This window comes from Euprymna scolopes, chromosome 27, assembly GCF_053919585.1.
Source record: "Euprymna scolopes isolate OS-2025 chromosome 27, ASM5391958v1, whole genome shotgun sequence".
Lineage (NCBI taxonomy): Eukaryota > Metazoa > Mollusca > Cephalopoda > Sepiida > Sepiolidae > Euprymna > Euprymna scolopes.
Window position 1 is genome coordinate 78,884,292 of NC_136508.1, and position 23,704 is coordinate 78,907,995.

General features: G+C 31.7%; 1 protein-coding gene across 2 annotated transcripts in view; it reads right to left on the bottom strand.

The window, feature by feature from the left end:
- Window positions 1-19,400: 19,400 nt before the first annotated feature.
- The window catches only part of LOC145248937 (glycine receptor subunit alpha-2-like), a 200,986-nt gene continuing 196,682 nt past the window's right edge, over window positions 19,401-23,704 (bottom strand). For both annotated transcript variants that reach the window (XM_080110730.1, XM_080110731.1), the window contains exon 8: window positions 19,401-19,676. In XM_080110730.1, coding sequence (XP_079966856.1) covers window positions 19,500-19,676 — 177 coding nt within the window. In that variant the 3' untranslated portion in view covers window positions 19,401-19,499. The remainder of the gene's footprint in view (window positions 19,677-23,704) is intronic.

Consider the following 23,704-nt stretch of genomic DNA (forward strand, 5'->3'; position numbering starts at 1 on the left):
TAGATGGTATCCATTGTTATTGAGATTGAATGGAGGCGTTTTACTACATGATAAATAGTGTGATCGGGATTATGCAACCCTTGCTCATATTCTTACATCTACATACTTAGAAAATGGAGCCATAAAACCTGACATAGTGATATGGGACAAGAAAGAGAAAGAAGCAACCTTAGTAGAAGTTAGTGTTCTCAAGGATGCTGGATTAAACATAGCTGAGAGGAAAAAGATAATGAAATCCCAAGGTCTTATGTACAATATGAAAAGAAACTGGAATCTGAGGAAGATCTCCATCATTCTAGTAATTATAGAAGCAACTGGACTCATGAAAAATTTTTAAAAACTAACTGGCAAATATACCCGGTGAACAAAGTGCAAGCGAAATACAAATAGTTGCACTTAAAGGAACGGCTAGAATCTTTTTAAGATCCCTTCGTTGAAATGTATGAGATAACAGGTTAATGTCTGGTATTTAGTAGAATGCCTCATCCTCAGCTAAAACTAGATAATAAGAAAATATAAAAAAATAAATAAATAAAAATTAAAAAGTAATTAAATCATGCGAGCAAATTTAGAGAAATAAAATAATGCCAAAGAAATGTGTTATGGTCACTACCGTCAGCCTCCAGGATTCATTCTGGGCCCAACCCGCTTCCTAATCTTCATCAATGATCTTCCAAATCATATTCTAGGATCATTTGCTGACATTGATGCAGATGAAACAACTGTCTATGGCTGCACTTTGAAGAGCATTGGTGATCAATAATAAATTTTTTGCATTACATACACCGTTTCAATCCTCTCATGAATTTTGTATCAAGACAAATTTCAATCTCATTAACATTCATTGAATGTCTTTTGACCTTGTTAAATGATGACACATTAATATAAAAAATCTTTGATATGAGACCCATAATAAAAAACTATTATTTATAATGTGTTCATCTTAAAATATAAGAGAATTGTTTGCAGCGATATTAGGCATAAAAAATTATTCGTGTGTAAAAATATTATTTATGCATAAAAATATTATTTATGCATAAAAATATTATTAATGCACAAAAATATCATTAGTGTGTAAAAATATTATTAGTACGCAAAAATATTATTAGTGCATAAAAATATTATTAGTGTGTAAAAATATTATTAGTACGCAAAAATATTATTAGTGCACAAAAATATTATAAGTGTGTAAAAATATTAGTGCATAAAAATATTATTAGTGTGTAAAAATATTAGTGTGTAAAAATATTATTAGTGCATAAAAATATTATTAGTGTGTAAAAATATTATTAGTGCATAAAAATATTAGTGTGTAAAAATGTTATTAGTGTGTAAAAATATTATTAGTTTGTAAAAATATTATTAGTGCATAAAAATATTATTAGTGTGTAAAAAATATTAGTGCACAAAAATATTATTAGTGTATAAAAATATTATTAGTGTATAAAAATATTATTAGTGCGTAAAAATATTATAAGGCGTAAAAATATTATTAGTGCGTAAAAATATTATTAGGCGTAAAAATATTATTAGGCGTAAAAATGTTATTAGTATGTAAAAATATTATAAGGCGTAAAAATATTATTAGTGTAAAAATATTATAAGGTGTAAAAATATTATAAGTGTAAAAATAAGATTGAAAGCAGAAAATTCCACCTGAGGTTAGTTCAAGTAAGAAAATGGAATTTTCTATGCAAGGTCAAGTTAGGGGTTAGAGTTATGTGTACAGAAATTTGTATCATAACAAGAAATCAATATGACAGAGAGATGAGATTGTTTCTCTCTCTCTTGAGTGTTTAGTGTCAAAATGAGCAGATGTCTGTTGTCGCAGCTTCTGCCATCATACAAGTATTCCAAGTGGGAATATTTTGTCTAGATGTGCTTGATGTACAAATTATCGGAAAAAGTAAAACCAACGCCGAGAGTAAATAATAGAGTAAATTGCTTTTCTATTCACTTGATTTTATTATTCCAGTCACAGGAAGAGGATAAAATAAAATAAACAAAGCATAACATCTTTATGACTGCTTGATTTTTTCTATTTATTCTAAGAAACAGGGGGGGGGGATTATTTCTTTTGCATATATATTTTTGCTTACAGAAAAAAAATGTGGTGCTTGTCCAAAATTTCCCCTACATTAAACCCATGACGAATAAAAAGATCGGATTCCAAAGTCAGGTAAATTGAACACGTGTCTGTGTAATGTTTTCCGTGGACCAGCACACATTGTGTGCAGTTTCATTCACAAAGGAAACCAAGACCAAGAACAGGAAATAACTCTAACTCGCTTGTTTATTGTAGTAACAACATTTATTTCCTCATTATCTCTTTACTGCCGTGACGTCCTTCATGTGGTTTCTCAAGCTTCCTTCAGGCCTCACACATGATCACAAACATTATCCACGATTCTCCCATGAGTGGTATCTTCCTCTTTTTTTTATTCTTTTTTTTTTCTTTCCTGGTGTCTTACATTTGATTTTTCATATAGAAAATCATATTTTAACGATGTTAAGCAATTAATGGATTGTGATCTCTCGAGTTCCAATTGAGTTCTCTAAGGTGAGGGTGAGATACTCTGTCTTCGTTTCCTCAAATTTTTTTTTTTAATTTTCTTTAAAAAAGAACAAAAAAAAAAAAAATAAAAAAAATAAAAAAAAAACCCTAATTGATCAATTGACATGAATTTTGGAAAATGATATTTTCGTTCCGTGACGGGTACGTGCATAGTTTTGTAATTTTTAATTTTTTAATATTGGAGAAATTCTAGACAATAACCAAAATTGTCTGCAAAGTTTTTTCAATATACCTCTCCCTAAAATGAATATGAAAAACCAAACAGCACAGAATAGCTTCAATTAAAACAAAAACGTTTTTAGTATTATTCATCTGCTTACAAGTTCAATGTGTGTGTATGTGTGCACGAGTAAACAGAAGTGAAAACAACCGGTGTCAACCCTAATCTGTCCGTTTCGTTTTTGCTTGTTGTGGGATGTCAGAAATCTAATTGATTTCAGCTATGTTATAGGCAAGAATATATTTTCTCCTGCATTAAAAAATTTTTTTTTCTGAAAATACCCATTGCAGCTAAGAAAACTGGCGCTGTTTTACAATTTTTCATTGTTCTGAGGGACCTTCCACTCTCGGTTCTTCTGCTCGGTTAATGTTGGCGCATTATTTACGGAAAAGCGGTTAATTAAACTGCAGAAGCACCTGTAAAAAAACTATATTCTATAATATAATAAGTTCTATAATTGAATACACCCCCTTAAAAAAAAAAAAAAAACACAAAAGTATGTTTTTGTAAACAACTCGCGTAAACTTACTGACAGCATTATTAGCGTCTTAAATTATGAGATGAGAAAAAATGAACGAATCTCTTAGTAAAAGAGAGTTGTCTCCCTCAGAACAATGACACATTGTAAAACAACGCTAGAAGATTGTTTTATTATGTGCTAGTTAAATGTTAATGGGATTTAGTTTTTAATTTATACATCGCTGGTAATAAATCGGTTAGACTCATTCAATTCATTTATTATAATGAAAGAGGAGTAACAAAGCTTTTTATTTAAAGAGTAGCTTCCCTTGGAAGCTTTAAAATTATTCCAAATTCCTCATCTATTAAAAGATTCCAAGATTTGAAAGCTATTTACATACAATAATTTTATAAATACAGATATAAAAATACAATAAAAAATCAGTTATATTATTCTATAATAATTTGTTTCAATTAATAAATTACTGATCAAATACAACCGTGATAATTAGATTTTACTTTAAAAACCCAATTTTATAAATATTTTTGTAAAAACCATGAAAAAACCCCCAAAAAACGACAAACAACAACAACAACAACAACAACAACAAAAAAACAACAACAAAAAAAACAAACATAGTTTAAAAAGTGTAAAAATGTAAAAGTACAAAGACTCCCGGGCAGCATTGGATTGGTACAGCTAGTATGTTCTCTTTTTTCTGAAGAGTAGCTTCCCTTGGAAGCATTTTAATATCATTAACAATTCCTCTGCTATGAAAAGATTGAACGCTTATTCAGATTGGCATTTATGGCGGCATTTATAGCTAACGAAAATAAAGAAATGTCAGTATAATGCACGATTGCACGACACATGACAAAGATGAAAATTAAAAAAAAATCACTTAATTTGCTCAAATAGTTTTATTTTTATTTAAGAAAATCAAATTTTACTCTGCTTTAATGAGAGTGAAAAAAGAATCCATATTACAACTAACAAATCTTCGGGACAAGATCAAAGTGTAGCATCTGTTCCGGCAGATACTGCAAGCAAAGACCATATGTGGGGGCAACCCCACATATAAGACCTTGGTCAATGTAGGGGCAACCCTTCATACCAATTGTCACTATCCAGCTCCCCTACTCCCCGGGGAGTTGGTCCCCATTTCCCCTTCACTCCTCACATTAAAAATCGGCCTTGTGCCTAATTTGCTCGGTGGGGGAGCAAATAAATACCATCTGTTCTCCAGATGCTGCACTTCGATTTCTTGTTCTCTTTCGGTGGAGGAGAAATCCTTCACGACTGAGACAATTTTTATTTTTGTACCTTTTCTCCACGTTAAAAAACGACCCTGGTGTCTAACTCTGTCCAGTGGGGAGGCATAGTAAATAGGTACAACCAACAAATCTATGGACAAGGGCAGACAACTCTAATGTACGTAGGAACTGTCAAAATACTCTCCTCTCGATAAACATGACCCCGTCTGTCACTTATTGGTAAAAAACGGCAAATTTGTTTTCCGTAAATAAAAAAAAAAAGAAAAGCTACTTGATTAATTTTTTGTGATTTTTGAAATATGCGATTTTTATTCTGTAATAAGTTGGTACAATATAAAAGCTTTTCTTCATTTTTGTTTATCGTTATACGAGCCCATCTGAATAAGCACCAAAAATTTAAATTTTTTAAAAAGCTATTTACATGCAATAATTTTACAGATATATATATATATATATATATATATATATATATATATATATATATATATATATATATATATAAACAAACAAAAAAATATGCATTATTGCATTAGTGTAACAAAATTAGTTGTAGTTTTATAACAATCTGATCCATCCAATTAATAATTTAATGATTAAACAATACCATGAAAATTATATTAAACTTTAAAAATCTCGTTATGGGTCGTACTAAAAATGTACGTCTACTTTATGTCCGTCTAATTGCTGCTGCTCCTGATGATTATGAAGCAACTTCTTTAAAGCCACTTCCGGTTTGGGCCAGTGGAAATTATCGTGTGCTATTTAAAACATATATATATATATATATATATATATTATCTTTGTTAAAGAAAATAATATAATGTTCGGACAAGTGATCTTTTCCTAAGAATTTGTAAAATACAATAACAGATCTGCATAAAATAAAATTAGAATTATATTTAGTAATTTACACTAGATTTTGGGATTCAAAAACAAGAAAAGAATCGAGTTTTCGACCATGCGCATGCTGTTTGTTTTGTTTTTGCGTTAAACATTTTTGTAAAAAAAATCTTTTTTTTTATTTTTTTATTTTCAGAATTAGAGAAATATTTAAAATAATAATAATAATAATAAAATACGAGTCAAAAGTACACTCTGGCCTACAAAAATGCCCGGACGGTCCCATCGACATTTCCAAGTACGGGCGCCTCGGGCGACTAGCAGCAGCAGAGCAGCACTAGCAGTTATCGGTATTCCGGCATAAAGCTCGAGACAATAGTCTCTAACCCCCTTTCACAACAAAAGGAACTAATTTCCATATACACCGCTTTTGGTTACTATGGGAACAGTTAATTTTTGTGATGATTCGATTTTTAATAATAATGATGAATGATAATAATGATGATTCGATTTTTAATAATAAACAATATACAGGACATTTTAAAAGTAAAACAATATTTGTTTAATAGTAATTATTAAAGAAAAAGTTAAAATTTGACTTTTTTGGCCTTTTTTTATCTAAAAAATGTGGTTTTGTCTTTGAATTTGGCCTTTTTTGCTGAAAGATTTGGCTTCAAACATTTATTGTAGCCTACAATATACAGGATTTTTTATTTATTAATTTTTGTGATTCGAGGAATAAACCAATAAAATCTATTTTGTTTTTTTATTATTGTTGATTTTTTTTTTATTATTGTCGATTTTTTTTTATTATTATTGTTGATTTTTTTTAAAATTATTATTTGATCTGAAAACCCGCACAAATTATTAGTACTGCCGCTAATTAATCGAAAAATCGTACGCGTTCTGCTGCAGTGCTGCACTGCTGCACTTATGGAGAAAATTGTTGATGATGTTATACCTGCAGCAGCTGACCTGTGTTTTTTGGAGTATTCTCAGTATTCATATTAAGCAATGTAATTCTTTGTTATCGGTGGTGGTGGTGGCCATTTCTATACATGCAAGCAAGCGCATTTAAATTTGTCACAAAAAAAGTAGTTTTTGGGATATTAATCAGTGTAGTTTATTATTAAAAATAAATATTAATATTTAAAATAAAATAAAATGTGTTTATTATTAAAAATAAATATTAATATTTAAAATAATAAAATGTGTTTATTATTAAAAATCGAATCATCACAAAAATTAGCTGTTCCCATAGTAACCAAAAGCGGTGTATAGGGAAATTAGTTCCTTTTGTTGTGAAAGGGGGTTAGAGACTATTGTCTCGAGCTTTATGCCGGAATACCCAGTTATCTAATGCCTTTCGAAGTATTCTAAAACATAGGAAAAGAAAAAAAAAGCGTAACAGAAGATTAGGTGACTACTGACTCGGTGTGAGCAAATAAAACGCTATTGTTCCAGTTGTTTTTTTTTGTTTTTCTTTTTCACTGTTTTGTGTTCGTTTTTAGTATTATATTATAATACTTATAAAAATATATCACTTTATGAAATATTTATTTATATTTGGCAAGGTTTACTTGAAATGTCCACAAGATAGCGGCTGTGAACGAATGTAAAAAATGAAAATGGAACGGAACGCACATTTAAGCGAAACGAGATTATCGCGTCAATAATAATAATAATAATAATAAGCGTGTATTAATTTTTAACTAATCAATACTTGTTATGAATATGTAAAAAAAAAAAACACAGTAGTGCTAGTGCTTACTTTTGTTTGTTTTTTTTTTTTTTTTTTTTTTTTTTTTGGTAAATAAAATTTGTTTTCTTAGGGGTTTTGGGGTCGCTGACAACGAGCCTGATATTCAACCCCGTGTAAATTGACCGTTTGCATGGTATTAACCCCTGAACGCTTGGACTACGCACGAGCGCGCAGTAGCATACACAAATTTACATTGGTCGTCGCTCGTCGACAAGTACTTTTCCTAATATTAATGCGTGCGTGTTGTTTACACTGGTCGCCATGTGTGCGCACGCAAAAACAACACATGGCGACCAGTGAAAACAACACGCAATACACTGGATTAACGCATTAATATCAGGAAAAGTACTTGTCATCACTTTAAAGAAAAGTGTGGAGGTTGACCTAATGTCAAGTCGTTTATGCGCTCGCGCGTTGTCCTAGGGTTTAGGTGTTAATACCATGCAAACAGTACATTTGCGACGGTCTTGAATATCAGATTCGTTCTCAGCGACCCCAAAACCTCCTTAAAAACAATTGTTTTTAGTTGGGGCTATTATGGTATTAAACCATATATTTACCTTTTCTTTTGGTTGTTGTTTATTTTTTCCACTAGTCTAAGTTTCATGTAACAATTTAATAAAGAAAACATACAGAAAAAATGAAATAACAGAGAAATATTTGTTTTTTTCTTTTTCATTTATTTTTTTTTTAATTCAACTAGGCTGTACTTTCGCATGACGATTTAATAAACAAAAAAATACAATAAAAATTAGATTTCATGTTCAATCTCTGCATAATTACCGAAAGAAAACAATGAAATAAAAAAAGTAAAAACTTCTCTTATAGTCTTCTCAATTATTAAATCATTTCTCTCTGATAGGTTCATAAGAGTAGTAGTTGATGGGCAAAAATCAGAAGCTCACAGTATTAATGCTGGAGTCCCTCAGGGGCCCATCTTTGGCCCAACTCTTTTCCTGATCTACATTAATGATCTTACAAATCACATCATAGACATTTATGCTGATGACACTACCAGCACATCTAATACAGTAAACGACCAAGTTCTCTCAGATTCTCTCTCCTCTGATCTTGATCACCTTGTACAATGGGAAAAGGAGTGGCTGCTTACTTTAAATGCATCTAAAAGCAAGCTTCTATCTTTGCATCATCAACGTTCTGACCCCCATCTGGTATCAATTAAAATGAATGGCTCTCGTCTTGGGGAGGCCTCAAGTTTTGACAAACTTCTGGGCTTGATCTTTACTCCTGATCTTAAATGGAACTCGTACATCAAATCTGTTGCCAAGGTTGCTGAAAAAATGGTGGGATCCTTCTATCGATCCAGTAGATATCTCACTGCTGATGCAATTCTCTATCTATATAAGAGCCAGATACGTCCAAGGATGGAGTACTGTTGCCACAGGAGCTGCTAGAAAGGACTTGTCCTGCCTTGATAGAGTTCAAAATAGACTTCGTGGCCTCGTGGGAGATGTCCTTTTCTCTTCACTGTAACCTCTATCACACAGAAGAAATGTTGCAAGTTTTTCTGCTGTATCGTTATTTTCATGGAAAGTGTTCGACTGAGCTTCAATCTATGGTCCCCCTCGCCAAACTTTCATAAGAAACACTCGTCTAGCTGAAAACACTATCAATAATTCCCCCACTCTTTATTTGTGCCTAAACCTAAACGTAGATTCCATGAACAAAGCTTCTTTCTTAGAATCGCACACCTGTGGAATTGTCTTCCGTTTTCCTGCTTTCCAGTTGACTACAATATGGTTGTCTTCAAGTCCAACGTAAACAAGTTCTTGATGAGCCATTCCACTTGTTAACAAATTTACCGAATTTCCATAACTGACGATTACTATATTGTCCAATTAATTGCTGTACACTCTTAACCCTTATTCCCGGAGTGGTCTCTGGGCCTTGATAAGTAGTTATGCCTATGTAAAAAATTAAAAAAAAAAACCTTTTGTTTTCGTTTTTTTTTTTTTTTTTCCAAATAGAATTTTATCAGCAGTGGACCAGTGGAGCCTTTTTTTTTTTTTTTTTTTTTTTTTTTAATGCTGTAAATCTGCATAAAATAAAAAATAGAATCAGTTTTTTTTTTTTTTAAAATTCTTATGCCTAAAACAATAAGCAATTGTTGCCGCGCCAGCATTCACCTGTAGGGACGCCCTAGGCGACTAACAGCTAGATAATCCCTTTTAATGTTTTTCTGAAACTTTTATCACAATATTATAATGTTGGATAATCGAAACTGTCCTTTAAAATTGAAGAAAACTATTTGTTTATTTTTACGCTAGTTTAATTTTTAATAGTAGATCCCCCACCTCCAAAAAAAAACAACAACAACAAACAAGCAGTGTTCATCAAGTTGCTTTATTCTACAAAATTCTCGAGCAGAAATATTGCGTTCAAATCTATACGTACATAGCAAGCAATCTATACGGACATAGCAAGCAATCTATACGTACATAGCTAGCAATCTATGTACGTATAGATTGCTAGCTATGTACGTATAGATTGCTTGCTATGTCCGTAGAGATTGCTTGCTATGTACGTATAGATTTGAACGCAATATTTCTGCCCGAGAATTTTGTAGAATGAAGCAACTTGATGAACACTGCCTGTTTTTTTTTTTTTTTTTTTTTTTTTTTGTTTGTTTTTTTGAGGTGGGGGATCTACTATTAAAAATTAAACTAGCGTAAAAATAAACAAATAGTTTTCAAATTTAAGGGACAGTTTCGATTATCTAACATTATAATATTGTGATTAAAGTTTTAGAAAAATAATAAAAGGGATTATCTATTAGTCGCCTACAGGTGAATGCCGACTCGAAAGCGATTGCTTATTGTTTTGGGCATAAGAATTACAAAAAAAAAGAAAAGAAAAACTGATTCTAGTTTTATTTCATGCAGATTTCCAGTATTTAAAAACAAAATTGTTACAAAAAAAAATAAATAAAATAAAAAAAACTCGATTGTTGATTAAGTTCTATTTCGAAAAAAAAAAAAAAAAGAAATTTTTACTTTTTTTACTTTATTGTTTTCTTTTGGTAATTATGCAGAGATGGAACATGAAATTTCATTTTTACGGTATTGATTAAATATTTATGCGAAACTAGTTTAGTTGAATTTTCCAAAGTAAAAGAAAAAAAAACATTTTTTAGTTATTTCATTTCATTTTTTCGGTATGTTTTCTTTATTAAATTGTTACGTAAAACTTAGACTAGTCGAAAAAATAAACAACAACCAAAAGAAAAGGTAAATATGTGGTTTAATACCATATAGCCCCAACCAAAAACAATTGTTTTTTAAGGAGGTTTTGGGGTCGCTGACAACGAATCTGATATTCAAGCCCGTCGCAAAATTACTGTTTGCATGAATGCATGGTATTAACACCTAAACCCTGGTACAACGCTCGAGCGCATAAACGAATTAACATTAGGTCAACCTCCACACTTTTCTTTAAAGTGATGACAAGTACTTTTCCTGATATTAATGCTTTTATTATCCAGTGTATTGCGTGTTGTTTTCACTGGTCGCCATGTGTTGTTTTTGCGTGCGCGAAAACAACACATGGCGACCAGTGTAAACAACACGCACGCATTAATATTAGGAAAAGTACTTGTTGACGAGCGACGACCAATGTAAATTTGTGTATGCTACTGCGCGCTCGTGCGTAGTCCAAGCGTTCAGGGGTTAATACCATGCAAACGGTAAATTTACAACGACAACAACAGCGACCCAAAAACCCCTAAGAAAACAACAACAACAACAAAAAAAAACAGAACAAAAGTAAACACTACTGTGTCTTTTTTTTTTTTTTAACATATTCATAACAAGTACAGATTAGTTAAAAATTAATACACGCTTATTATTATTGACGCAATAATCTCGTTTCGCTTAAATGTGCGTTCCGTTCCATTTTCATTTTTTACATTCGTTATCGTTCACAGTCGCTCGCTATCTTATGGACATCTCAAGTCAACCTTGCCAAATATAAATAAATATTTCATAAAGATGTATTTTTATGAGTATTATAATATAATACTAAAAACGAACACAAAACAGTGAAAAAAAAAACAAACAACAAAAAAAAAAAAACTGAAACAATAGCGTTTTATTTGCTCACACCGAGTCGGCGAGTCAGTAGTCACCTAATCTTCCATTACGCTTTTTTTTTTTTACTTTTTCTATATGTTTTACATATGACTAAAAACCGTTTTAGAATACTTCGATAACTGATAGTCGCCCGAGGCGCCCGTACTTGGAAATGTCGATGGGACCGTCCGGGCATTTTTGTAGGCCAGAGTGTACTTTTGACTCGTATTTTATTATTATTTTAATATTTCTCTAATTTTGAAAATAAAAAAAGCAAAAAAACAACATTTTTTTACAAAAATGTTTAACGCAAAAACAAAACAAACAGCATGCGAATGGTCGAAAACTCGATTCTTTTTTTGTTTTTGAATCCTCCAAAATCTAGTGTAAATAACTAAATATAATTCTAATTTTATTTTATGCAGATCTGTTATTGTATTTTACAAATTCTTAGGAAAAGATCACTTGTCCGAACATTATTGTATTTTCTTTAACGAAGATAATATATATATATATTTTTTTTAAATAGCACACGATAATTTCCACTGGCAAAAACCGGAAGTGGCTTTAGAGAAGTTGCTTCATAATCATCAGGAGCAGCAGCAATTAGACGGACATAAAGTAGACGTACATTTTTAGTAAGACCGATCTCGTTATCATTATAATTTTTCTTTCAACCTCACTTCCGGTTGGCCCTCTTCATGTTAAAATGTTTTCTTTTTCTTCTAAGTAATAAGGTTATTATTTAGAAAAGCCCTTATTAACATTGTAATGAGCTTCCTTTTACCTATTCTGTACTTTCACCTTACAATTTGATAAGCAAATGATATCATAAGGATAAATTAAAAAGTTGCAACAAGAATGCAGTTGAAACAGTAATCGTAAAGATAATCAAAAATCCTATATAAAAAAAAGGGCGCTTCTACATTATTAGGACAAAATTTCGGAAATTGTAAAATTGAATTTCAAATGAAAACAATGCTGTCTACGTATTCCTCGTATTTTTAAGATGATTATATCTAAAAATTACGAAAATTGATAAGGTTGAAATTATTTATTAAAGAAAATAGAAAATAGAACTTGAAGAAAATGATCGTATTTGTGTATGCAAGACACATGAGAGTGCAAAAGGGAAGTAATTTTCCGTTTCGATTTATTTTATAAAAAAGATGGCCGCAATTTTTCACCTGCTAATATCATTAAAGTTGTTTTTTTTAATAATTCAGTAATATTCAGGTAATTTTGACTGCATGATTTGGAAGCTAACATTGTAATTTATTAGAATTAATAAAAAAAAAAAAAATCAGTAAAATCCATTATTTTATCTGAAAACTCTATTTATTGACTACAAACTTTCGTTCTGATGGTGTAGAACGGCCGAAAAATGCTATAATAGTGAAATTCAGAAAACGAAAAATTCTATATCCGCCCCCGCCCCCCCCCCCAAATAATAAAAAAAAACAATGTTATCTATTGACTTCTTTGTGTTAATTTCAACTAAAAGCAATGATATCTACTTAATTGGCATGTCAGAAGTATTTAAATATTACCGCGTTATTAAAAATAATATACGAGTCTTTGGTCTTTATCGTAAAAAACATTGCCATATTGTTTTTAGAACATGTGACGTAATAACAAGGGAAGTAGCTCAATTATGCTCAAAACAAAGCAACTATCTCATATTTATGATTGTTCTTATTTACTTGCCTCCTTATAAGGCCAGAAAAGACGCACAATTAAAAAATTAGCAATAGTTACATGCTATTTACCTCCCTTGAAATTCTCTTGCGTTTGTTCTTTTTAGCCAAACATTGTATTTTTTACTAATTTTTGTCAAAAAATGTTTTCTTTAATAATTTTTTTCTACGATATCGTTTTTCGTAATTTTTGGATATATTCATTACTGTAACATGACAATTAAGTAGAGACCATTTGTTTGGCTGAAATTCAATGTTAAAAATTTCGAATTTCGCTATTATAGTTTAGTTACCCTGGAAATAATAATAAAAACACTTTGACCACAAAAACAAAAACAACAAAAGAAAAGTCTTGCTTGACATGCAGAAATTTTGAAACAGTTGCACGGAATTATATTTACGTTATTTTATTTTTTTTTGCTTTTGTCTTTCTATTTCTCAAGTTTTATTTTCATTTCTAAATATTTGTTGCTTGTTAGTATTATTTCATTCGTCAAAGATAAACGGATTTAATTTCTTTTCGGATAAATTCTACATCAAATATAGTTTCTCTTTAAATTTAATTATTATAATTAAAAAGAAAAAAAAAAGAGAATGTGTGTAATTCTATCAGGTCGGTGCAAAAGTTCTTGCCAGTTTGCAGAAGGCACATTTTAGAACGATTGTAATTTATTTTATGCATATTGTTATTACTTAATATATCACCTATGATTAATTAATAGCTTTTTTTTTTTTGGATTATTAAAACAACATTCATAGTCTTTTTTGCAATAACCCAAAACTACCTGAAATGAATGGCTCTCGTCTTAGGGAGGCCCCATGTTTTGACAAGCTTCTGGGCTTGACCTTTACTCCTGATCTGAAATGGAACATGTACATCAAATCTGTTGCCAAGGCTGCTGGAAAAATGGTGGGATCCTTCTACTAATCCAGTAGATATCTCACTGCTGATGCAATTCTCTATCTATATAAGAGCCAGGTACATCTAAGAATGGAATACTGTTGCCACATCTAGACAGGAGCTGCTAGAAAGGACTTGTCCTGCCTTGATAGAGTTCAAAATAGACTTTGTAGCCTCGTAGGAGATGTCCTTTTCTCTTCCCTGCAACCTCTATCTCACAGAAGAGATGTTGCAAGTTTGTCTCTGCTTTATCGTTATTTTCATGGTAAGTGCTCGACTGAGCTTAAATCTATGCCTCCCCCCTTGCCAAACTTTCACAAGAAACACTCGTCTAGCTGAAAACACTATCAATAATTTCCCCCCCCCCACTCTTTATCTGTGCCTAAACCAAAACGTAGATTACATGAACAAAGCTTCTTTCTTAGAACTACACGCCTGTGGAATTGTCTTCCATTTTCCTGCTTTCCAGCTGACTACAATCTGATTGTCTTCAAGTCCAACGTAAACAAGTTTTTGATAAGCCGTTCTACTTAAGTTACTAAATTCACCGAATTTCCATTACTAACGATTACTATATTATCCAATTGACTACTGTACAGTCTTAACCCTTATCCTCGAGTGGTCTCTGGGCTTTGATAAGTGGTGATGCCTATGTAAAAAAAACCCTCCCAAAAAACACCTTCTTTAGTCAACAAAAATGAAGCCATCTTCCATAATGATAATGCTCGCCCTCACACAGCACTTTTGACCAAAAATCTTCTAAGAGAAGTTGTTTGGGAAATCTTTCCTCATCCTACATATTCCCCTGATTTTCTCAGATTATCACTTATTTCGAAGATTACAAAACCATTTAGATGGCCTTAGGTCAAAATCATGAAATTGAACATGTGTTAGATTGATATTTCACACCAAGACTAAAAGAGTTTTATAAACAAGGCTTTTATAAGCTCATTGACAGATGGAATGAAGTTATATAAAAAGCATTTTCAAAAACACAGTTTTTCATTTCCAAGATAAAATTTTGAATCGGTAAAACTTTTACCTCAACCAAATATGTTTACATTGATGAAAAACTCTTTTTCATGTCTCCATATTTGACGCACTAACTTATCATTAATTAGCAACTGTGTGCATTTATTTATATATTTATATAATAAAATAATAACAAGTTCTCAGATTAACCTCCATAAATGTGTACGAGTTTCAATTAACAGGATTCAACTGGTTTGAACCAGTTCTTGTGAACTGCTACATACATAAATAATTCAATAACTAATTATCTTCCCATGTTGTAGCTCTTTAGTTAAATAAAATGGTGCTTGTTGAGACAGACCAATCTTTTAAATATGTCGTTTTTAGCAGAATCAGTATTACATACGTAATTGTCATGTCGAAAATAGTAATATATCCAACAATTACGAAAATTAATCGAGTAGAACAACTGCTATAATATTTTTAGTAAAATAAAGTCTATTGCTATAGGCTAAAATGTTAGTCGCCATTAAAATGTAATATAAAATATGCGTTCTGAGTTATGTCCCCTGTATGTGAACTCTTCACTGTCTAAGAAAAATCTAATTTTCCGTAAAAGTTACTTTTAACTATAAATAACTCTCTATTCGACGAATTTTCGTAATTTAGAGATATGTTACTATTTTCGACATGTCAATTAAGTACGAAATATTGTTTTTGCTTAAAACGACAAATTTAAAAAAATCAATCTATCGATTCTGTCTCAACCAGCACAAATATTATTTACTAATTGTATTAAGTCTAAACTTGCATCCGTTATACAGCTTTGCTTTACCCACCACCCTTCCTAGATGTTTAGTTCAAAGAAAGGAAATTATCAATTGGAGCCAGTAAAATTTCTACATTACTAAAAATAGAACTCTAGAATCTGCACAAAATTTTCAACGGAACCCTTTACTAATCCATGGGAGTAGCATGCTCTAGTTTTGTCAGCCATGATTGGATAAAAATCCTAAATAATTCACAATTGTATCTTTGAGTATTGCCCACACTAAGGATTGAATCTTGTATCTTTCAACTGAATTTTACCAACTACTTTGTTCACTTTGACATAGATTCTTGCCGACATTCTGTATAGATTTCCGAGCTCAACAGAAAGATTCATGAATTTGACCATATACACCTGAAGAATATCAGAGGTTGCACTGATAAAAATGTTGTGAAAATGTCTTGCAAGACGAGAAGAGTAGTTTGAATAATACAAATAGTATAAAAATTTGTGGCCCAGAATTTAGGTTAACTGAAATTTAATATGAAAGCTTTTATTATTTGTGCATTTTTAGGAAAACATTAATTTTATCATGTGCCCCTGTCATAGTGAAAAGGTGCATATAGTTCAAAATTCATCAACTGCATATATTTTTTTCTCAAAGAATTCAATCCAAAAATATATATAAATTTGCCAAATATATGTTTATGATATTTTCTTTTGAGTCGATGTAAGGAAAGTTGTATGTTTGTATATCTACTTAAAAGTCAAAAAAGATTAAACAAATAATCATAAATTTCATGTATTCGGGATTGGCATTTCTCTAGATATTTCTCTAGATAAATAATCTCTAAAATTGAAAAGAAATTATTCATTTTTTTTAAAGATAACTGGCTCAGGTTCCATCAGAGTAGTCAGTTTTTCATCCATTTTCAATGTTATGATGTACTAATTTGAAAAAAAAAAAAAATGCAGACATTCCTTGAGGAAATCTATAAGATAAATCTCTAATGTGTGTGTGTGTGTGTGTGTGTGTGTGTGTGTGTGTGTTCATATGTCCACTAAAAACTTTTTTCATCTCCATTGTACAGGCACGAACAGAGCATTGTTAGAAAGATCGATCTCTTAGGCATAAAATATTAAAAAAATTGGAAAAAAATCATTGATTATTTCACATAGAAATGTCATTTTATTTAGGGGTGGGGTGTCAGATACTTTGCTTTCGATGTAGTTTGCAAACTGCACATGTGCTAACCGTCATTATTTTCTTCTGTTTTTAAATAGCTAAATTTGTGACCTTATAACATCTTTGTCCTCGTGGGCCCATTGATAAGGCGTTCGCTAATTAACTTAATTTATGCGAGTTCATGCCCCCCCCCCAACCCTTGTTGTCACAATTTTTTTTTTAAAATTAAAATATTATATTTAAGCGGAGTTTATGACTGGGGAACACCCTCCTCTCATCACATTTTTTTTTTTTTACAACCGGGCAACGCTGGGTGCCCCCCCTCTAATTATTATATAAAGGAGAGTTTGTGTGTGTATGTCCAGTTAGAGAAGAATGGCCAGGATAAAGAAAGGGCTAGATAGAGGGAGGAAGAAAAATTATAGGATGAAAAGCGAGAAGTTTTAACAGAAATAGGTTACACTTTTGCCACGGGCAATGACGGGTAGTCATACTAGTTGAAAATAAAGTCCTATACTAAAATCAAGCACCACATTTTCTCGAATAAAATTTCACAAGAAACACAATAGTTGTATAAACATTTGAATATGTTTTTTTTTTTGTTTTTTTACAAAAATATCACTTTAGTCTTCATTTGTGCAAGACATCCATAAACAGGAAAGATGACTTTTACTTGATTTTATTTATAACTTTAAAATTAAAAATTATAGAAATTAAAAAATAAGAATAATCATAAGTTCAGGGCTGGGAGCATATAATATTCTTTATTCATTCCCAAGCAATGCCAGGGGACCAGATAAAAAAAAAAACAACAAATACTTATCATAAATAGTCACTTAAGTAAGCAAAATTTAGTTCATTCAATTGATCAAGTTTAATACTCTCATAATAATCTTCATCTTGTGGCTGACAATGATGCCATCGAATTTACCATTATCCTTCAGTTGGTATTGGCCTTGACAAGCATTGACTCAGTAGTATAAAATGGTACATACCATTGGAAAAAGTATGGATGCTTGTGTAGATTAGTGATCTTTTAAATCAATACATTTCAAGTAAAGATTATGTACTTACTTGTTATGTTGAAATTAGTATAAATTCCAAAAAATTCCACAAAATGATTCAGTCGATAAATAATTACAAATAAAAACAGAATTTATCGAATTATCATAGTTTAATGTGGAAATGTTGTGTGACCAATACAGTATGACAAACTGAGTTATCTCCCTTGATTTAAATTGACTTAAACTAATGGTTTGCCATTTTTTAACAGATCATAATCATGGATGATTTTTTATAAATATATCTAGCACATCTGCAGGATCAGGTTTCGTAATGTTTGGAATTTATATGGATTTCGACATGACACATTAGTACATAATGTTTTCACCTGAAATGCGTTGGTTTAAAAGATCATCAGTGTACATTTCATATGAACCCGCAATTTCCCCACATGCCTAAATAAAATATTTATGTTCAATTAGTCATGTACAATGTATCATTCATAACATGTATCGTACTTTAGTGTTAAATTATTTTAAATTGGTTGATATGCCATTATTGGTATATATAAGAAACACATAGATTGATCAGTGATTATCTCCCTTGTCCCTTTAAGGAGCTGATGCATTAACTAAAAGAAAATCAAATCACTACTACCGTCTGGGCCATGTAAGTCAGCTTATATAATCTCAAATGTTTAGCACTTCAGCCTCTTTTCTCCATTTTTGTTACGTTGGATAAAATCAGTTTCATTGGATTGCAATGGAATCTCACAGAAAGCAATCATGGTCAGTCAACCATTCCTTTTTTTTTTTTCCATTTTCCTAACAAGCTCTAATGTCAACTTGATTGCTTTACGACAACTAACTTAACTATCTAAGCTGTTCAACATCTGCTAACCCAAATGCTCTCATCCATTCTTTTAATGTAATCAAACTAACAAAGTTACGTGTTCAGCATACATGTCCTTATGCAGTCCAGATTTAATCTTCCTCTAAGGTTATCTAATCGAAGCCTGTTTAAAAGACACCCATTACACATCTTTGCATGTCAAGCACATGTGTGCTGCAGCGAATGGTGACATCCGAAGTGTGTGCGACATGAAGTTGTGCCTTGTGGATCACCTTAAAACAGTTTGTAGTTGGGGCTAGCTCAATCCTAATGAACAAAAATGTATACTTGTATCCGAGTTTTGCAAACGACGACACATCTATCATATCAAAACAGAGGTCAGCCAAGGTCAGCCATCAGGTCTTTATGAAAAACGTCCTGCCCCCCTATCTCCATCATTTGTAGTAACAAAAAATAGAAAAATAAGAGGCTTAAAAGCTAGGCCATGGTCTGTTGCTCATAAGAAGGTAAAACTGTTTTGCTAATGTTACGTAAAGTTTGAAAATTAAATCATGGCCAACAAGATAAAAATAACTGACTGCATTCTCATACATAGTTAAAAAGATATGTTGTTGTATAGAGAAAAATACTCTATGCAACAACATATCTTTCTAACTCTTGAAAAATGTAAATTATGTTAATAAAAAAGACAAGGATTTTTCTAACAACTTGAATTCTGCTGTTGATCTCTGTGTAGCTAGTTAATATATATATATATATATATATATATATATATATATATATATATATATATATATATATATTTTTACAATATGCGAGTATAAATGTTTTGCAAGATTTTTTGTCTCTCTTTGTCACAGATTTCTTTCTTTCTGGTTTCAATCTTCTGTCGTTGATGCAGCTAAGATTTCAACGTTTTTTTGAGATACCATGTCCAATAACCAAAACTGAAACATAAAAATATAAGAGGAAAGGTGATCCGGGATATAACATCCATACGCTTTGCCTTGGACCGCATTTGTGCATAGGCTGCCTCAGATCTTTCTCCTCCAATGTTTCCATTTTCTTCACACACATTCTGTTGATAGATACAGAAAATATTATTAAGTATACACACATACATATACATAACAGAAATATATACACTTATTATCATTAATAATAAAAAAAATGGGGGCTTCTACATTATTGGAATGAAATTTTGTAGTTGATAAATGGAGTTTTCAGATGAAAAACAATGGTTTCAACTGATGTTTATGTCAATTCTAATAAGTTACAATGGTAGCTTCCAAATTATGCAGTCGAAATTACATGAATATTACTGAATTATTAAAAAAAAAAAACTTTAATCGTGTTAGCAGGTGAAAAATTGCTGCCATCTTTGTTTAATTCGAACGGAAAATTACCTCCCTGTTGTGTTTTACGATTATTTTCATCAAATTCTATTTTTTATTTTCTTTAATAATTTTATCAATTTTCGTAATTTTTGGATATAATCATCTTAAAAATGCAAGGAATACATAAATATCATTGTTTTCATGTGAAATTAAGTTTTATGATTTCCGAAAATCTCGTCCCAATTCTGTAGAAGCGCCAAAAAATGTTGTCAGTGTCCTGATCGACTTGGGTGAGATGCTAGATTATTTTCTCTGTCTGTTAAATTGAGCAATCATGTAGTCAACAATAAAAAGTTGAGCAGTCAGCTAATGTACTTCCTAACATCTGGCATAGCTGCTACCGGAAGTGGTGACAAGATAAATCAGTTATTCGCTTTTTTCCTCTCATGCCTATAACTCCATGTGAATGTACTCTTTTATTATTATTATTATTATTATTATTTTTTATTTAATAATCATTGAAAAGTTTTTTTCGGTCTTATTTTAATTAAGACTTATTGACATTAATTTTCTTTTTAAAGAATTATTGAAAACACTTTTTGCACTCTTTTTTTAAAGAAAAGAATTAATCAAAACGGCTTTTAAAATCTTTTATAATTATTTGCGAATATTATGTATTGGATACATTTGTTTTATGATGTTTGAAATTTTGTTATTATTTATGCTCGAAATTTTGTTATTATTTATGTTTGAAATTTTATTATTTTTAAAAATTTTATTTTTATACTTTCTGTTCTGGGGTAACTGACACCCCTATTCCTGTCTTCACATGGACTCTCCCATCGCTGTGAAAGGCAGCCATTTTGGACTCTCTAATCAGAGATTCCATGCCAGCCTAATCGTTGACATGACTTTAAAGACTCTCCTGTTTGATATTGTGAACCCCTAAAATAAAGCCACAACATCTGGCGACGTAGGAATGAAAAAACCTCACAATAATCAAAAACGTCTATTTTCCTATTTTTCTGACTCAACTTAAAATTTTTCAGCTTTGAAAAGTTCAACAAGTTTACTTTTTTTTTCAACAAGAAAAAAAAAAGAAAGTTATCGCCAAACCAAAACTGTGAGTAGAAAAAAATATATATTGCTGTCCTAATCAATTTCTTGTTTTAAAACGAAATAGATTACATTCTATGCTGGAAAAAAAACAGTTATTGGTGAACTTGAATTTACGCTTTTGTATTTTTGAACACACGTGTGGTTAGCTGGCAAGCAACCATTTTTTTTTTCTCTCTGTTACGGTGAAAACCGACTCTACATAGGACACTTGCATCTAACCCACAATTATTTATTGAAACGAGTTCTACCAACGTGCCAATGTGGATATGTACTGACCATAAAAGCATATTCGAGGATTGTAAAAATACAACTCTATAAAAGGAAAATATTTCAGCAACAGCAACAACAAAAGGAAATTAGAAAAATATTGAAAGTCGAAACTAAAAAAGTTTATGGACTTCAAAAAAAAAAAAAAAAAAGAGAAAAAAACCGGTAACTTTAAAAGATTTTTTTTTTTCTCTCTCTGATATTTCTTAAATACTTTTGATGTTGGCAAAATTCTCTGATTTCAACAAATAGTACAGTTATTCACTATTTTTTTTTTCCTTTCATGGAAATTAAACAAAAGCTTTTTAAGTGTCTTATTACATTTTCTGCTAAGATACAACACGGAACTTTTTTTTTTCTTTTCCTTCTGTCCCTCCTCATGTGTGAATATTTATTTCATATATCATCTTCATAAAATTGTTTTTTTTTCTTGGTGAAATTTCTCAGACCTAGAAATTCGGAGACTAGTTATTTTTCAACATGGAAGAACTTTCAAAACAAATAGCTGCTATGATACGGTTGCAGCAAACTCAGTTCTCCGAAATACAAAAGCAAAGAGAAGAAGAAAGAAAGCAAATGGAGGAGGAAAAACGACAAAGAGAAGCAGAAAGGTTCGAAGAAAGAGAAGAAAGAAAACGAAGAGAAGAAGAAAGAGAAGAAGAAAAAGAAAACGATTTAATGCCCAAATACTTGAAATGCAAGAACAAGCAAAGAGAAAGTTGGAAATATTATCTAAGGTTATATCTAAAAAAGACAGTATTGAGTCAGACAAGGACGTTTTTTCCCAAACTGCAATCTGGTCAGCGTTGGAAACTTTTCAGTACCGGCCTGATGAAGAATTAACTTTTGAAGCCTATTTCCGCAGATTCGGCGACGTGTTCAGAATTGATTGTAAAACTTGGAGCGAGCAGATGAAGGTTCATCTCTTACTACAAAAATTGGGAACCATGGAACATAGTAAGTTCGTGGACTATATACTGCCAAAACAGACGAACGAATTGTCATTTGACGAGGCTGTAAAATCCTTAATGGAGTTATACTGCCCGAAAACTAGTTTATTCCATAAGAGATGGAAATGTATAAACCTGACTCACAAAGAAGACCAAGACTACACAACATTTGCATCAGTCGTGAACAGGCATTGTGATAATTTAAAATTATCTTCGTTAACGGCCGACAATTTCAAGGTCTTGAATTTTATTCAGGGTTTAGTCTCAACCAAGGACGCTGAAATCAGACGCAGGGCATTGAACACACTCGAAAAGGAACCGGACATTACCCTTCAAAAATTGGCTGAGGAATACCAAAGAATTATTTCTGAGAAACAGGACTCCAGAAATATAGAAGAGGCAAATGTATCATACATCAAGAAAGTGCAAAATAAAAAAACGTTCTTCCCAAAAAGTCAAGTGAAAACCAAACGCAATACTCAGGAAACATACCAAAATAAGCCTGATTTACCACGTTACCCATGCCGAGGATGTGGAGAACTCCACTGGCAGAAAGATTGTCCTTACCGGTCCCGTAAATGTGATCTATACAGACGCAGTGGCCACAAAGCCTTGCATTGCAGAGTAAAAGGACCTCGCAAGAGTTACGTCAAAACGACGAGAATTCTAGGGAAAGATGAAAATGTACGGAAGTACGTAATAGTCAAAATCGGGTACAAAAACGTAAAGCTTCAAGTTGACAGTGGCTCAGATTTGTCCATAATAAACAATAATACTTGGTGTAAAATTGGCAAACCAAAAATGAGACAAACCAACAGAGTGGCTCATTCGGTAACGGGAGAACGCATTAGGTTTGAAGGCGAAGTTACTACAAATGTAACATTGAAGGGCAAAACTTTAACACTAAAAATGTTTGTGTTAAAGAAATCAAATAATCTTTTCGGGACAGACTGGATTCAACAATTTGAACTCTGGGACTCGCCCATGAGCGATTTTTGTCAGAAAATAGACAGCCCTACAGCTGAAGCAAAAAAACTTAAGGAAGACTTGATGGAGTCATTTCCTAATGTTTTTTCGGGCAAATTAGGCTGCTGCACAAAAATGAAGGCGAAGTTCGAATTAAAAGATAACATCATCCCGGTTTTTAAAAAGAAACGCAGCATACCATTTGCCTCCATACAAAAAATTGACGAGGAGCTAGATAGACTCGTCAAGGCAGGAATACTGACCCAAGTCGACTACAGTGAGTGGGCTGCCCCCACTGTATGTATACGTAAAGAAAAAATCAATGGATATTAGAGTCTGCACAGACTTCTCGACAGGGTTGAATGCAGCACCAAGGGATCACCACTACCCGCTACATAGCCCCGAGGAAGTATTTACGAAACTCAATGGAGGAAAAATTTTCTCAAAACTAGATTTAAGCGAAGCAT